The sequence below is a fragment of the Cyclopterus lumpus genome, chromosome 7, assembly GCF_009769545.1.
Source record: "Cyclopterus lumpus isolate fCycLum1 chromosome 7, fCycLum1.pri, whole genome shotgun sequence".
Taxonomy (NCBI): Eukaryota; Metazoa; Chordata; class Actinopteri; order Perciformes; family Cyclopteridae; genus Cyclopterus; species Cyclopterus lumpus.
The window spans coordinates 19,976,728-19,994,212 of NC_046972.1; the positions used below are offsets into that span (position 1 = coordinate 19,976,728).

General features: G+C 43.3%; 2 protein-coding genes across 3 annotated transcripts; both read right to left on the bottom strand.

Annotated features, from left to right (window-relative positions):
• Window positions 1-910: 910 nt before the first annotated feature.
• On the bottom strand, window positions 911-3,255 carry lmod3 (leiomodin 3 (fetal)). Its single transcript, XM_034537704.1, has 3 exons — window positions 2,968-3,255; window positions 1,209-2,825; window positions 911-958 (listed from the first exon to the last, which is right to left on the bottom strand). The coding sequence occupies exons 1-3, from the start codon at window positions 3,253-3,255 to the stop codon at window positions 911-913; spliced, it is 1,953 nt and encodes a 650-aa protein (XP_034393595.1).
• Window positions 3,256-4,008: 753 nt separating this feature from the next.
• LOC117733670 (FERM domain-containing protein 4B-like) lies at window positions 4,009-16,230 on the bottom strand. 2 transcript variants are annotated; one of them, XM_034537468.1, is made up of 23 exons: window positions 16,151-16,230; window positions 15,508-15,602; window positions 15,313-15,405; window positions 14,871-14,955; window positions 14,496-14,552; window positions 14,369-14,391; window positions 13,293-13,376; window positions 13,058-13,123; window positions 12,697-12,754; window positions 12,526-12,612; window positions 11,085-11,161; window positions 10,774-10,912; window positions 10,541-10,682; window positions 10,216-10,349; window positions 9,938-10,054; window positions 8,884-9,112; window positions 8,741-8,794; window positions 8,478-8,625; window positions 8,095-8,262; window positions 7,126-7,898; window positions 6,272-6,410; window positions 5,778-5,898; window positions 4,009-4,892 (listed from the first exon to the last, which is right to left on the bottom strand). In XM_034537468.1, the coding sequence occupies exons 1-22, from the start codon at window positions 16,214-16,216 to the stop codon at window positions 5,781-5,783; spliced, it is 2,952 nt and encodes a 983-aa protein (XP_034393359.1). In that variant the 5' UTR covers window positions 16,217-16,230; the 3' UTR covers window positions 4,009-4,892; window positions 5,778-5,780. The 2 variants fall into 2 exon arrangements, with proteins under 2 accessions (XP_034393359.1, XP_034393360.1); XM_034537469.1 differs by lacking the exon at window positions 5,778-5,898.
• Between the last annotated feature and the right edge of the window lie 1,255 nt (window positions 16,231-17,485).

A 17,485-nucleotide genomic window follows, 5' to 3' on the forward strand; every position in this document is an offset into this window, starting at 1 on the left:
TTTATGAGACCTTTTCATTCATGAAAGTGATTGACTCACAGAACTGGGAGTAAAACATAGCTGTCCTCTATAAAACAAATAAAGATATTGGGATTTATGTTATGATGTATGCAGTCATTTCACAATTCAGCCTCAGTGTGAATATATATATATATATATATATATATATATACATTAATTAATCACACAATAAAGTTTGTCATGTGTTATTTGGGTTAAATAATTCTTTGAAACAAATTAATGCATTGTAGGCTACTCCTGAAATACATGAAAAGCAATAACGGTGCTCAATAGTGAACTAATAAATACCCCCTACAGGCGAGTGCACAGCATTTGATTCAGCATGATACGGCATCATTGTTCCAGATTCAGACTCATCTCCCATTAAACAATTTGTCTTTTTTTCATATCTGCACCTATTAAGAGAAATGTAAAACAATTCCATGGGGATCTTTTAAGTTTGGCACGAAGAGCTTTTATATTTAATAAAAAAAGAAAAGAAAAGAAAGAAAGACAAAGAATCCCCGGGCAAAGAGTGTAATATTCTTTTATAGCAAAATGCAAACATGTGGAACAGAATACTCCTAAATAAATCATCGAGCAATTAATCAAACAAACCTAAACTAAAAATAGAATTTTTGAGTACGCCATGTGAAGAAATATATGAATTGCAATAGCAAATGATGAAAAAGGTCAAACATTTTAATATCAATTGATTCTAGGGTCGTCTTAATTGGCATATCTTTGTTGTTACGGCTTCCCGAATACAACAGCATTTAGTTTGAGAACAAAACAAGAGGTGAACAACAACCTAACAATATTTATTTATGTGAGATTAAAGTATAGTTCAGTCTTATTTTGCAAAGTTGACTAGAGAATAGGGGTAAAATAAAGAGCTGACGCTGCAGCCTCAGAGGAGACTCGTTTCACTTGATTCCAGGACTTTAGGGAGCGGCACCTGCAAGAAGCAAAGGAGAGAATGAAAAGATGACTTGGGTTTCTAGTGCAGTGGTGTAAAAACACCTTACAAGCTGTAAGACCATTAATGCATTCACATGCATGCAATGTTCTTGTGTTTTGAGAGCTATAAACACCGCCAGTAGTGACCCATCTTTTCAATAAAAAAACCTAACTTGTCAAAGGTTAGTACTCCTCAGCGCAGGATCCCAACTTGATTGTTCTCACTGTATAAATTCTCGGATACTCACAGATTTCAGATAGGCCACGCCGCTGTTTTTGATCTCACCGAGGAGCTGATCGCGGGGCGTGACGTCCACCTTAGCCGCCGATCGCCTGCGAGGGACGGGCTTTAAAGTCTTAATCACGTCACTCAGGTTTGCTTTTTCATCTGACAACGCTCCACCGCCTGCATCCCTCAATTTGGGAGTCTTCCTCAGTTGGAAACTCGCCCTCTCTGGTCCCTTGTTATCCCTCGGGTCCAGGTCCAGAAAAGGGTCGCGCTTCTTGGGGGTCCTCTTCAGCTGGACGTCCCTCAGTGCGGTTGCCGGTTCGGCCCCGGGCTGCGTGGGGGCGCTCTTGTGTTTGAGCTGCTTCTGAGGCTCCGGCTTTGCTGTCTGCTGTTGAGTTTGCGGTACAGTCCTCGCTTGCGGTTCGGTCCTCGGTTCCGACGAGGGGGGGACGAGCCCGCACTCCTGCAGGAGCTCCAGAGGCGGTACGTAGCCGAGCATCTCGAGTAAACCAGGAGGCAGGTTTAGACTGCTCTCGTACATCTGCATCAGCTCCCGCTGCTCCTTCGCCTGCTGCTGCCTCTGCTCCTCCTTCCTCAGCTGCCTCTGGCGGTCCAGATTCCTGGTCAGAAGGTTGGTCACCACCATCCTGGGCCCCGGTTGCTCAAAATGGTAGCCCAACTTCAGGAGGGTGTTGTTGGCCTTGAGCAGGCGTGAGATCTCCATCTCCGAGTGGTGGCCCAACATGTGCCTCTGGTTGTGGAAGCGCAGCTCCGTGAGCGTCTCGTTGAATTGGAGGCAGCGGACGATGGCCACGATGCCCTTCCCGGTCACGAAGTTGGACTCGATATTCAACGTCGTAATGCCGCGATTCTCTCGCAACATGTTGGCCAGGTTGTAAGCTATGTTTTCATCAACACCGGTGTTGGCTATGCTGAAGGTTTTCACATGTTTGTTCTTCTTCAAGGCGTTGACATAGTCTAACAGCATCTCTTTGGGAATGTTTTCGATGTTGTTGAGATTGACCTCGGCGATAGAGGGGTTGTTGTTGCGCACTTTGTCGAGTGTCGACTCCAAGTTGGTCTCATTCCCCGAGGGTCTCGATGTCATTTTTATGTTATTGAATGCCAACTTTGGAATATTTAATTTATTGATTTTTCTCTCTTCTTTCTGCGGGAGCTTATCATTGGTGTCGTTTATCTCTGGCTCCTCTGAGGCCTCTTTGGGAAGCGAAGAGTCAGTAGTTTTAATTCCCTCTTTCTCTTCAGCTTGTGATGTGCTCTGTGTTGGGGCTACGCTCTCGCTCTTTGAGTCTGAAAAAGGCTGATTGTCATCTGTATTGTTTTCTGGTACTTTGTCTGTGTTGGTGTCTGGAGAATCTACACGTTTGTTAGTATTTTCATGTTTGTCTGTGTTCACAGGGGACTTCAACCCTTCCTCGTCTTTCACATCCACCCTTTTGTCCTTTTCATCTCTCTCATCAACCTCTTCAATCATTTCCTCAATAATCTCTATCATTTCCTCTCCACCTGTACCATCAACAGCTTCTTCCTCAGTGACTTCTTCTATCATTTCATATTCCACATCTTCTTCTGCCACGTCTTCGTGTTTCTTCTCAGTTTCCTCCCTCAAAGTTTTCTAAAATACAAAAAAAAAAAGAAAGAAACTGGAATTGTGGTTTTTCCAAACATTACGTTTTGTTGAAATGCTGCCTGTAACATTCCACAAGTCAAGGGATGATCTCTAAAGAAATAGTATTATTCCAAATTGATCCTCTTACCTCACTGGGCAGCAGAGTAACAGGCACTCTTTCTTCCTCAAGCATACGGTTGGACTCCTTCTCCCAGTGGAGGTGACCAACCAGGGCTCTGTGGTCGAACGTCCCAGTCGGAGCCTTCTCCGTCTGGTTCTTTTGTCTCTGTCCCACCGGTACCCTCTCATCTGGGGCAATAATAATGTCCATCTCACTCTGGAGCTCCTTAAGCTCCTCCGGTGAAAGCATAGCAAGGAGTTCATCCTCGTCAAAATCCTCTTCATTGAGATCCTCAAGGTCGTTACTGTTTGACATGTTTGCCTAACTTCTTTCTTGTGTTGATATCAAAAGGTAGGACGAGTTGTCTGCGGTCTGTGACTCGGAGCACACGGAGCGAACTGAGAAGCCCCTGACTTTGACTCCAGCTGGGAACCGTTTGTTCCTGCCGCATGTGGAGTCTAAAATTAAACCCTGTGAAGAGCTTGGAAGATATTTAAGTTACAGCACTAGCCGGGAGGCATGCTAACATTCTTCTTTCAGCCCCTAAACCCAGCTGGCCTGGTCATCAGGATCCTTTGGGATGACAGTTGCTTCAGGCAAAGGAGAGTGCAGGATTGACAGCAGCAGGTGGGGTGACGGTGTGTAACGTCTCCTGCTGCACAACAAACACACGAGATTGAGTCATTTGCCATCAGGGAAATGGATACTAATAGTTGTATTTTTTTTTTTTTCGATCATTACTCAGGAATCTTTTGGCGCCCTGGAAATTGAGGTTTTATTTCAAAAGAATTAAACATTTTGAAAAGCCATGCTTACCTTCAGACCGAGCAAGGCCAGATGCGTCCCCTTTTCATAGTAGCCTATTTGCTATACGCTAAGCTAACCAGCTGCTAACTGTGGCTTCACGTTTTATTAATGGACAGTGTTGTTGATCTCATCATCTTCTTCCAGGATGAAAGCAAATACAGGCTACCAAAAAGTTGAACTACTTTAAGGCGTACTCACAAACTCAATAACAGAACCCGAAACCGGTTGTGTACCGGCCACACAGAAAGTGACAACAGCCCCTCTATGTGTCACACATGTATTTATTCACATCCTTGTTCCCAGTGGAAAATATTTTATGACAACATCTAACAACATATAACTACACACTGACTGTACAAATATGTGAGAAAACAAAACTACGAGACTTGAATATTATGGTTTTCACGGCAGTGGTCTTCTGTTAGTAGAAAAAGAAGTTCTTATAATAAAAAAAAAAAAAGAAGATATTCTCACCATGCATTTTAAAACACATTACGCCACCAAAGACAAATGGTTCTATAAACAATAATGACATAATACATTCTGATTGAAAGTTTAACGAAAGAAAGAAATGGAATTTCACTGAATAGTCTGCTCTAATTAATGAAATTCAATTTCTTGTAGTGTCCCATTGTGAACATGTACAAGCTTAGTTTTCAATTTGGACTATTTCACTCAGATGAAAGTGGTGAAAATCATTTGTATTCTATAACCTACTGTTTTGTATAAGGCAGAAGATAGTTCCTGGGTAAAAACACGTTGCCTCTTTTTTTTCCCCATCTTTAAAACACAATAGGGTTGCACAACCAGTGTGGTTGTGCAACATCTTAAAGTTCCTTGACACATTCTCATCGGCCTGTATATTTCATCCAATCCAAGGCACATGGGAAAGTCACTCAAGAGTGTCATCGCTGTGTTCAGAGGTTACTTTAACATGAGGACAGCGTACACATAGACTCCGCCAACACCTAACAGACAGAACATCTCCCAAGAAAAAAGGTCATGGCAGCAACCAAAGTTTGTGTGCAGACATATGATTCAACTTCATCCTCTTCGTGTGCTGCTGGCCCGCGGCTTCATTTGTGTTAACGTTTCGTTTTGGTCCTCTTCAGTGGATGCTCATGTAGCTTCTATCCAGGTGAAATCTGTACAGGCAGCGAGAAAAGAACAAGTCAAATCTATTGCAGTTCAATTGTTTGAGAACCAAGAAAAAAAAATGATTGAACTTTGTGGAAAAACACTGGGGAATGGAGATGGAAATGCAATACACTGAAAAGGCATGCAACATGACTTTGGCTTAAATGGAAACTTCACATTTTTTTAGATATGCTAGCAACTTAAGTAGTAAGTAGGACTTTTGTCTAAACTTAAATATCAGTATATAGATTGGGTTGCCATGGAATTTGATGTATATACCCATCGTCCCTGGAGGATGAAGCCTTCCACCTTTGGGGACCCCCTGACGTTTCCTCTCGTGCCACCATGAGGTTGACATTTTCATTTTTTATTGAAATATCTTGACAACTATTGGAAGGATTTGTCATAAAATTGGGACATTCATGTTGGGAACCTTCAGGTGGAGTTGATATAGCAATCGCGTCAAAACTTTTATTTGTCCAATATTTAGTTTGACGACCAAAATACCTGCCAAGCAAATTACATTCCACTCAGCCTCACCTGTATTATGTCTTTACTAATGTTAGCACGCTAACAGTGCACATGCTAATTATCAGCTTGTTAGCATGTTAATGTTAGCTTTTGAGCACAAAGCACAGTCGCATGGAGCCGCTAGCCTGCTGTCGACTCCTAGTCTTGTTACTTTCTTTTCAGCACAAGATTAGACAGTTGCTATAAGTGAGGGCCAAAAAATCATCAACATGAGGACGTAATGAAATCATCGGCAGATCACAATATGAAGAGGATAGACGTTTGATTAAATAAGCTACGAGTGACACACGAATGAAGACGGGATGTCAAAATGGAGATGACTGGCAACACGACACAAAGCAGCGCGCTGTGTTCGGCCTCACCCTTTAAGTGCTAGAATGGTTGCCTGATGGTTCGTCTGTACTAGAGGCCTCAGAGCCAACCACCTCAACTGACTCAGAGTTTTTAGGCATTGTGTCAGAAACTTTGTTTTCTGGAGGAGATCTGCACACATGAGCATTGATCATGAGTCAAGGAAGGCAGGAGGAAAGAGAGACGGTCCATGTGGTTAGTTTTTTTCTTCTTCTATGAGCTCAATAGTTTCAGGTCACACAATATTAAACCTTTTTGCAAAGAAATACAATGTAATTACCCAGAGGCAGAGCAGCACACAAAACAGAGACTTAAACTGCAACATGCATTACAGGAAACAGGAGTGGCACTGACATCCGTAACCTGCCACCGATCACATGAGCAGGCTAATTATTACACCCATAATAATTAAACTGAGAGCAACCCCCCCTAGTTGTCCGTGATTGACTCACTTCCTCTTGCATCCACAGCTCAGTGTGGAGATTCAGTGAACAGCAGCACTCACCTGCTGTGTGAGGGACTGCGGTTGTACGGAGAGGCCGGCGCTCCAGGCTGTGCGTACTGAGGCGTGTCGGGTGTGTCGTAGTCCGTCAGGCCGACTGCCAGCTGGTTTCGCCAGTTCCCCGTGCTTTCCACCGAGGACACTGCAAACAAGACACAAAGGCAAAAACTCTCAGCTGCTGTTGGGGTGGAGCTCAGTAGTGATTTTTTATTAAAAACGCTCCAAAGTCAAGTTTACTACTGCACAAACAAACAATTTCCATTTCCATGATGGCAATATATTTATATATTACGTTTTCTTCCACTTTACATAGAAATTCACAATTTTATGATTATATAGACCTACAAACTTGCAAAACCTATTTTTTCCAAATGTGTTAATACTTCTTTAATACCAATTCAACAAATTGTGCATCTCATATCTCACTATTACATCCAATAAAACTACTTTCAACCCCTCTAAGTTTGAACTCAATCTCCTAATCCAAACAATAATAATAAATATAATAAATAAATAGAACATATCTTTGCTTCACCAACATGTTTGATCATCAGGTACAACAAGGAAGTGTTGCTCTGTGACTGTAATGGCTGACTTTGGGTATGTGAATGTAATAGTAATATATTAGAGGCATAAACTGTGTTAAATCTTCTCCTTCTCCTTCTTTTTAAGCTTTGGGCACAGCTAAGGAAAACTCTCCTACCTAAATAAAATAGTTGTGGGTGGGTTAGCAGCTCTTTAAGGCATGGTGGAAGAGTGTTAGTGTGTCGTGTTATCAAATTATATTTTCTTTGGCGATTTTCCTTCCTACGTCAATACATTTTACTATTTTAAACTGCTCAAGGACATCGTCTCACCTGATGAAAAGGAGGTGGTTCTGCTGGAGTGGCTGAATGCCGCTGGCATGGTCTGGTAGCCCAGACTGAGCTGAGAGCCGCTGTCGAAGTCGTATCCAGCCAGCATGCCCCTCCCTCCCTGGCCTTTGCTTCGGTGGTACCAGCCTTTCAGATGCTCCGCCACCAGGGCCTTCTGCATGTTCTTGGCCAACAGCTCGTTTCTGGGCCCCTCTCTTTTCCGCGGCGGCCTCACAGTCGCGTAGGGATTCTGGGAAAGACTATCTGCCCGCTCACTGCTGTAATTCCTGAATCTGTCATGTCCGTGATACCCATTTACTTGGTAGGAAGGGTTGACGTTGTAGTGGCCCTCTACGTCATTCTCATACACGTAGGCACCGTTAGCGTAAGGCTCCATGTCCGGGCAAGGGTAGCCAGAGACGTAGTAGGCACTGGGTGCATAGTGTGCTGAGTTCTCACATGAATAACTGCAACCAGAATGGTGCTGGACCAAGTTGGGCATGCTCCCAGTATTTCCGTACACTTCCACCTTTCTGTGGAGACGATGCATGGTTGAGGTTCGGGAGTCCAGCGTACTGTAGTGGGAGTGGGCCGCCCCGCAGTAGTCAAGACTGGACTGGCTGGTGTAAGAAGAGCAGTCCTCTAACACCTCTGTGCTGTTGCTGCGGTGGGCTGGCGACAACACAAAGACGGGCTTCTCCGAGTCTTTTCCCAGCCGGGGCTGGGACTCCAGACTTCCGCTGCGATGCCTGAAGCAATGAGGGGACGCCTCCGACCTGGAGAAGTGACACGGCTTTTAAACTGTCTCCTTTAAACTCAAATTATGGGATGATATTTCTGGATTTCTTAGGTAAAATAAAAGGATAGGGATTCGTATGACAGCTTTGGTTAAAAGTGATGGGGTGTTTGAGGGAAGTGGGGAGGTGAAGTGCTGAAAAGAAGGAAGGATGTTGGCATTGCAGCAGATCTCACCTGAGCTGGCTGCTGCTGTAGGCATTGCGGGTCATAACCGGGGTGGCAGGCATGCTGCGTGGATCTCTAGGGGGTCTGGGAAGGGTTTTATAGGGACTACTGTGGGTAGAGGAGACCTCTCTTGGGTGCTGGCAGCAGTGGGAAGCATCCTGACCTTCAAAAGCTAATCTAAAAGGGTGTGGAGAAGATTTTTAAAAAAGTAAAAGGGCAAAAACCGGATGAGATGTGTGGAGAGAAATGAGCATGCATGACACAGCAGATATTCAGGTCTCTGCCGAATCATTACACAATTGTTTGCGTAATGATTCGTCAAAAACTAAATCAACGGTTGTGAAACAAGTTACAGCTCACACTAGACGGAGAAAGGAAATCTGTTTCCACACCTGCCGTGGTTCTTGTTCTGGTGGTTTTCCCTCGCAGATCCCTGTCGCTCCGCATCATATTCGACTCCCAGCGATCGCATCGGACTGAGCTGAGGTGAACCCTGGACCGACCGCGACCTTGGCCTCGGGCTGACACCGTCCGAGTCATCTGAATGCAAAGGCGACCCACAGTGACAAAACTGAAACTCGCTCTTTCAAAAAGTCGTCATAATGATCAAACTCAGCGGAATTTAATGCGTCCGAATGTGCGTCGTCTCTCTCACCGTCATCCAGCGGGAGACTTGACAGAGAGCTGCAGTCTGAACGGACAAGTTCATCTGGAGAAAAAGGGGGAAAGTAACGCCGTGTTTACCGTTCAAATATATCCAAATGATAATCCAGCAGCACCAATTAACATGCATCATACCGGCAATGATCACTGAGGCCCGCTGCGTGGGCTTTTTCCCCTTCTTGATTCTGTACTGGTTCATCTCATCCTCTATCTGCTGGAATTTTTGCATGGCATCCAAACAGTTTCTCCTCCTCTTCTTCTTGACAGTTTTGCACAGTTCGGGCTCATTTGCCAGCTTCTTCGCCGCCTCCACGATCTTTTGCTGCAGGGCAAATCTGCTCTCGAGGTTCCTCAGGAAGGGATCCTGCAGCACATCCCCAGACGTAACAGTAAGTATAACTCCTCTGGACGAAGTATCTACTATCTGATTAAACTACCGTCACCTAAAAGGTTTCTTCCCTTTTTTCCCTGTGAAAGGTTATTTAAATTTGGGGAGTTTTTCCTGATCCGATGTGAGGTCCTGGGACAGGGATGTCGTATGTGTACAGATTGTAAAGCCCTCTGAGGCAAATTTGTAATTTGTGATATTGGGCAATACAAAATAAACTGAATTGAATTGAATTGAATTAAATCTGATGAGGTATTGTACCTTTAAGCAAATGTCACTCAATCAAGAGTAAGTGGTGCATTTATTGGGGACTATTTTCAGCTGCAGATTGGTGCATTAGCCAGTATTTGTGTCACCCGTATGGTGGGGGGCCTAAATACACTGCAGGCCGACGTGGGACTGAATCCCAATTCTCTCTCTCTCTCTTCTGTACCCTTAAACTCATGTCACCGGAGTCTCCTGCAAGCTGCTAGCTCGACAGCTGTAAGCACCAACAACAACCATGTCTGTATGTTCATTATATATTGATGTATGTAATTATCATTTTGGGGGAGTGTCTTTGGAGGGAGGCCTGAAGAGATCAGTCAGTGTTGCCGACCTGACGACGACGCTTGATGTTTTAATAGCTTTCTGAAAACAATGGAGCTCTACGGCACAAAGGAATATCAGCTTTTGGCGACACAGAATATATTTGTTAGTAGGACAAGTTTTGTGGCATTTGTAGACTAATCGCCGAACGAATGTGTTAATACCCCGAAGAAAAAGTGTAAATATATGAACTTTAAGGTACATGATAGAGACCTCGTTGTAGGGGAAAAGGTCATCCAACTTGAAAGCAGTGCCAACTCGCCGTCTGACGTGTGGCGGTCTTTCTCCTGTAGAGAGGGGATACTCTTTTGGCAGCTTGCCAGTGAGCTCCTGAAACCACAAAACAACAAGTCCCCTCAATACTGTGACGGCATACACCATCAATCTTAATAATAGACGTTTCATGCTGTTAAGAGAGAAAGAAAACACATGTGTCTTCCAAAAATGTAGTACCAGAGCAGAAGAAATGTGATAAAAACATATTTTCTCACCGCCTCTCTCATGCAAATCTTCTTCAGTTCTTTTGTTTTCTTGGCCAAAATATCTTGGATCTCCTGCTCTTTTTTTCTCAGTTCAGAGAGTTTCTCTTTCTTTTGTTCTTCACTCATTTCAGAGTCCGCAGAACCTGTTGAAACAATGCTCTTACTATGTTGTGCCAACATAGCATCTAAAAACGGACACACTGTGAGTGGCCTTTTACGTCTTGATTCCCTTCATTTAATCCGAGACATCTGGGAGCATGAATATGATCTGAAATTGATGACTTAAGAACAAATATGAACACTTGCTTCGTGAACTGAAATAATTATAACCAACCTGTAGACACCAGACTCCCGTTGCTGGCTGTTATGAAGTTATTCTTCAGGCCTGCGTCTCCCAAACGGTTTATCTTCGCTCCTCCGTGCTCCGTGAGATCCATGGCAATTTCCTCCACGCTTCTTGCTGCTCCTAATTTAGTCTAATTCACAACAAATGTACAACAAAGTTCAGAGGACGGTATCGAGAGGCGAGTATTAAAAAGTGATTCGTAGTTTTCCACCGACACTTACTTTGGTTTGCTTTCTGTCCAAGTAGAACTGGTGCTGGCTAATCGCCATGACCCAAATGGTCTTGATTAAAGAATGGCTGGCATACCACGTGTGGATGAGGAGGCCAGTCTGCCCAAAGGTGCGTTTGGTTACTGCTCTCCTGTGGCGAGAAACACACACACACCCCCCCGAAAAGAAATCATATAGATTTTATTTCATTACAATTCAAATAGAAAGAACACATATGAACAATCTCTTCGGATAAAGACAGAGAATTAGTAACTGTGAGCACGAGCAAAAAGAAATGATCTCCACTTTTCAAAGCTGCTCACCTGTGTGGATCGTTAACCTCTACAGCAAATTTCTTCTCCCGGAAGTACAAGTTTTCCAGCTGCTTCCACTGGTAAAGCTGAGAGGGTGTAGAAATATGCAATATCTGATTAGGGATATGGATATTATGCTCTGTACGCCAAGACCTGAAAGGCAGAGAGTGTTTAGTAGAGCAGGTGTTTTGGTTAACCTGTCATTAAAAAAAAAAAAAAGCCAGACAGTAACGTGCACTGTCATTAACGTCTGGGCCGAATCTGCAATAACGCAGGTGTTGGAGAGCTGAGAATGCCACGAGGGGACTCTAGACGAAGCACTTCCCACGGTGCATCACGTCCATCGCGGTGTCCGCCAGGTACTCGCCGACAACAGCCAGATGTGAACAATCGATTTGGGTCAGTGACTCACTGTGTGTGTGTGCGTGTGTGTGTCTGCGCAGACGGCACACAGTGAACTGTACGACGTGGGGTTGCTTTGGAGAGTGTTTTGTATCGCAATGCCGCTACATTGATAACACAAGAATGGAGAGGCAAGCATCCGCCCAGTTTCAATACGGTCGAAAATATAGATCATTTTTAGAGATTGATTGTTGTTATTGTCGTGTTATTCAAAGAACAAAAGTCTACTCGCATGCATTACTTCCAACCAGAAAAAAAAGAAGTGCTGTATCCAGGCTTACCGGTACAACGGATGCTCACTGGTCCCTTTTTCTTATTAGGTATTAATAAATCCTCCTTAACTTTGCAGTCAACACAAGCACATACTTTGTTCCTTCTCCTGTCCGCTCCCGACTCTGTCTCCTCAGGTATTCTCAGAACATGCGTTATAACGCCTCAAATCCAGCCCCCTTTAATCTTTGGCATCACCAGATCCCTCCCTCTTCTCCTCCCCGACGACACACACCGCTTTTCCTGCACATGGCCGGCTGCTGCTGCTTGCACAATTTCTGGAACACAGCTGGCAAAGATGGATTGCGCCGCGCGTCGAGCGACTACCAGGCCAGAACAGGGGAAGACGGCGGCGCTAAATGAATGTGAATTGTTTTGAACTTTCCTCCTGGTCTGCACCAGCGGTGCACTGAAAGACGGGCACAAAGACTGCGCCACAAAGCTGCACGCCAAAAAAACAACACCAATGAAAGAAGAAAAGCAGGTTCATATCGTACGTGTGATTCTCACAACACTCACGAGCCTCGCTGTGGCATGAGCTCTCAAAGTTTAGACGATTTTCAAATTTGACAAGTCTGGCCTCGTCCGCCGCAAGCCAGCTGAAGCCCAGCCTTTTGTTGGAGCGAAATAGATGATGCGTGAATGCGAGCTGGTGAATCATCACGCTGTGTGCAAAACAGCAGCGATCCTTACCCCTGTGCTATCATGTCCACGCTGGGATTAGGGAAAGCGGATGAATTGCGGCAGCCATTTTAGAGGCCGAGCGAAGGCAGTTTACCTTTCGAGGTTTTAATTTATCCTGCAGGTCGTACTGGCCGATGCCCTTATAGCTGATTCCAAGCCACCACGGGATCCCTTGTTTATCCTGTGAGGCGAGAACACAGCTTGATGGTTGACTCCGTTTCAGGCAACAGCTGCCGTTTCCCATTAATCTCAGCAGAAGACCTACCTTCACTTCATAATAATGCACGCCATACGTGGGCAAGGATTCCACTAATGTCAAATACCTAGAACAAAGAACAAATGTTTATTAAAACAAGCTGCTTTATTTATTTTTTGCTTTGCATGTGGTTTACCTCGGAAATGTGAGAAGATAGAAATTTGACCCGTGCCCAGTGAATCAGTGTGATTCACCGGACTGCAACTAACTGAGGAGCTATTGATTTCTATCAGATGATGAGAAAAGGAGTACCGGAGAGAGACGGAGAGAAGGGAGGGCTAATAGAGGTGAGAGGAAGATTAATGTACTTCAACTTAATAGCATTCATACGTCTAATTACAAGTGTTGAGCCATTTTCTTCAATACTCACTGCACAATGGCCTGTCCTCGGGAGACTCCTTTCCGCTGTTTGTAATGTTCAATTACTCGATCCTCACTGCAATGTCCAACAAAGAAGACACCTTGGTACGCTTCAACCTGACGTACAGCACCAGAGCAAACCATTCTGTGTGGATGCATTTTAGCAGCGTGCTTTTTTTATTTTATTTTTATTTCTGAGGCATTAGTGCAGGTAATATCTCAAATAAGCTGTCCTGCAAGCGTACCAGTATGCAAGTGATGGGTGTTCCTTGAGGACCTTGGTGGGAAGAGTCGGGAGTTTCTTCAAGTCAGCTCTCGTGTTTTCATCACTGAAACAGAAATAACTAACAGTTATAATAATAGTTTAGGAAATCTAGCTCTTCTTAACTGCACTTCTTGGATATTTCTTCTTCTTTTTGTTAAGTAAGTTAAGTATCACTGGTAAGAAAATACCATCTTTAAGTACACGTCTTAAATTACTTTCATCCCTCAGATGTTCTGCAACGTTATACTTTTATTCTACAACATTTCAAAAAGGAAAGCTTGCACTTTGCTGTAAGTGCATTTTTCTGACTGCAGGAGTAACTTTGAACAATTTAAAGTGGAAAGAATAAACGCCCAGAAGCAAATAAAGTAGTTAATATAAGCTGCATCTCTAAAAAACCCATTCTGCATCAGGAGTACTTTGATTTTGTGGATATTTTTACACTTTTATATATGTAAATTATCTGAATACCACTCCAACCACAATTATATGTTGTGCATACGGTTTTCTCCTCATTGCTGGAATAAAATGATGGTTAGAATCCTTAATTTTATTTGGCCTACCAGCACTCAAACTAAATTGCAGACTGTAAACTCCTAAATGTGCTCAAATCCCCTTTAAAATCCCAGAAGAAACAGGAGGACACAACCTCAGTGGTAGTCGCGGCCCCCGCCAGCGATCGTCATGAAGAATTTACTCATGTGAACAAAGATGTCAGTATTCCCGAAACCATCTTACTTCATCAGCTGTTTCGAAGCCAGGTGGCGACCTGTACAAAGGCCTGCAGTATTCCCTCCGATCACTACATGTATAATACCATAAGGCAGACAACAGTTCTCTCTCAGGTGTCCCTGCTCTGCAATACGTGGCTTTCTATCAGCACTATGAGACTCATTAGTTGCTCGGTGCGAGCTGCACAGCAGCCCGTGGTCAACCTCACATAACACCGCCATTGATTTTTCTTTGTGACCTATTGAATGCCTTCGCTAAAAGCTCACCGTTAACTCGTCCCGCTTCTGTTAAATACTTATTACACAGCTGATAATATGCACTTACCTTGCGTAGTCTCCCTTCGCCTCCTGGTAATAAAAGGAAATGCATGTTATCAGATTACGCACTTTTTTTAAAGGGATTTCAGATGCTGTAATTAATGTGTGTGCATGAGCCTGTTGAAGGCACTGACCTGCAGAGCATTTGCAGCTAATTTGAAGACGTTGTCACTTTCCACTTCTATAAACCCCTGAGAGACATAAAAGACCAATATGAGAAATAAATGAGCACGACGGAGAACACATGTGGAGAAAGCTTTAATAGATCTCCAACATAGAATCTCCTCTGTGTCACCCTCCAATAACCTCTGCGTTGTTCTCAGGATGAACCCGAATGCTTATTCTTCTTATTCTACTTTACATTCCAACCTACGCAGTGGGAAAAACTGTGCCCTGCGGCCATTGTCTGCTGAGCTGCAAGGGGTCCAGAGACAGTGACTCATCAGGGAGCAAAGACAACTGCCACATCATTGTTCACTGCTTCGAGAACAAGAGAAAAAAACACTTACATTGTAGACAGCAGACTTTGCATTCAGGAAGAATAACTCCACCGTTATGATGTCCTTAAGCTGTGTAATGTTTTCCACATAAGACCTAGGAAGGATGGAAGCAAATTCACACACACAGACACACACACACACACACAGCAGTTAAACAGAGATTACTTGTCAATGTGCTCATTATAGGAAATACTCAATATGCACTTTTTTCTGCCTAGTGATTGCTTTCGTTGGCAGTGTGAGGTGTTGGTTATATATATATATATATATATATATATATATATATATATATATATATATATATATATATATATATATATATACATAAAACAGTCAGTATAGGAACCACCTATATTTTGTTCCCAGCTAACAACTATGATCCATATGTCAACAAAGTAGTGCTCCCTGCTGGAGATCATGAGGATTTGCATGAGAAAATATGTGTTATTACCTGACCAGGAAGTTCAGGGCAACAGGCCCGGACTTCTTCAAAAAGTCATGTTCAAGAACTCTGCGGTCCATCTGCAACCACTTACGCTGACCACTGCAAAAAAAAGAAGGAAAAAAACAGACTTGAAGCATCAGACACTCGTGTCTGGACATCTGTAAACGTTGAAAAATAAATAAACTCAAGAATTGGACATACTGGTCGTCAAAAAATGCCAGTCCAAAGAATTCCTTCTCTTTGAGGTTGAAGTGGGAGGAAACCAAGTCGAGGAGTTCGTAGGACAGCAGCTTCGGCTGTGGGAGGAGGTTTAGATGTGGTTGTTAACTTTAGATTAGATACATTATGTAAATAACTGATAAGTGTGTCACAGATCCTTGAGGAAATTGTTTCCCAAGACAGTAGCAGAAGTGAGTCAGGATATAGTGTTGTGCTCAAGGACACTTCAACAGCAAACACACTCAGGGACCTGACACAGGAAAGGACTTCCTACTCACATTTTTTTACAGATGTTATACCACTGAAAGCATGCCACGTACAGTTGGTCATTACATTACTGAAACAGATGTGTGACGTGAGGGTAAACTCTTCTTCGCTGACTGTCTGTTTTTAAGTTAATGCTGAGCAGGAAGTGTAAAGTTGGCTTTTTGGAGCAGAAAACCAAAACAGTAAAGTTGCAGCCCACAAAAAAAACCGAAACAATGAGCTGAAGGACGCTCATTTGAGAGTCAGATCATTTTTTTTGCGGGTTCATTATTACCCCAAACCCCCTTTCACGTTACACTTTAGATGCCACTAGATCAATCGTTATTATAGAAACATTGATTTTAGCCGCATGTCATACCTGAACCAGCAGCTCGAGCTTCCTGTCATCCAGCAGCTGCACTTGGCACAGCCTGCCCTCAGTCATCTGCGGGGAAATAAAAAGAGGAAGTGCAAAGCTCGTGACACAGATTGGCAGCTATTCATCATAACGAGGCATTATGACATCAGGTCTCGTGTATTGGTCTTTTTTTTTTACAGCACGCATAAGGCCTGATTATAAGGGCTTCTAAGTCTGAAGAGTCTTTAAGGGCTGTACTGAGCAAAGGCCTTGGTGGTAAATACAGAAAAGAAAAACACATTGACGTTGTTCATGACAATAAAACCATTGTCTCAAGGATTTGTTGCCATAGCAACCGAAGGAAGGATTTGCACACTTTTTTAACCTTTCACATTTAACTTTTACTATTGGAGTCTCTCCGTCTTTCCAACATTCAAGTGAAGAAATATCTCGTGGTGAAATGTACTCTTCTCCGACTACTTTATACTTCTACTACATTTCAGTAGTTTTACTCCACTACATTTGTTTGGCAGCTAGTCGCTTTGCATAATAAGATTTTACTCACAAAAAAAACATGATCCGTATATACAGTATAATGAATTTCTACGGATTAAACAACACAACAATATATCAAGTAATTGAAATTAGTTTCACCCCCCGACCAGCGACAAAAACAAAGTGCTACTATAATTGTAATCAAATAGCATAATATGTGGTAATATAGGTAATATAATAAGTACATTTACTTTTGATACTTTAAGTACATTTAGTTTGTAATACTGGTACTTGTTAAGGAGTATTTTACACTTTTGTATTGCTACTTTTACTAAGTAAAAAATCTAAATATGTCTTCCACCACATCTAATGCAACCTGTTCCATAACACATTAATGGATCAAGGTCCAACCACTGTGCAACTGTTGATAGCAGTAAACTTCTGGATAAATTCTGCCCTCATTAAATCCAGTTCTGTGGGAGTCGTACCCACAAGGTAAGAAGCAAAAGTCTTGTGAGTTGGGGCCAGATCATCTCGGACCACAACGCCCTTCAAACAACGATTATCATCACAGAATCGGCTACTAAGAGACACAAAGAGCAGCGTACGCCCGAGAAATCAAACTGCTGGTAAAAGAAATGACAGATTGAGGTTGACCAGTTTCACAGCAAGACGTGCTCACAAACTGCAAAAAGAAAGCCTTCTCAGATCCTTCTCAGACTGACTTTCGACCGCCTTCTCCTCTGACAGAATGAGGCTGATCACAACTTCTAACACTTGCAGAGCGCTGTACCTGGTAGACCTCTCCGGGCCGAGTGCAGGTGTGGATGCATCCCCGACCGGACCTCATCCCTGAAACAA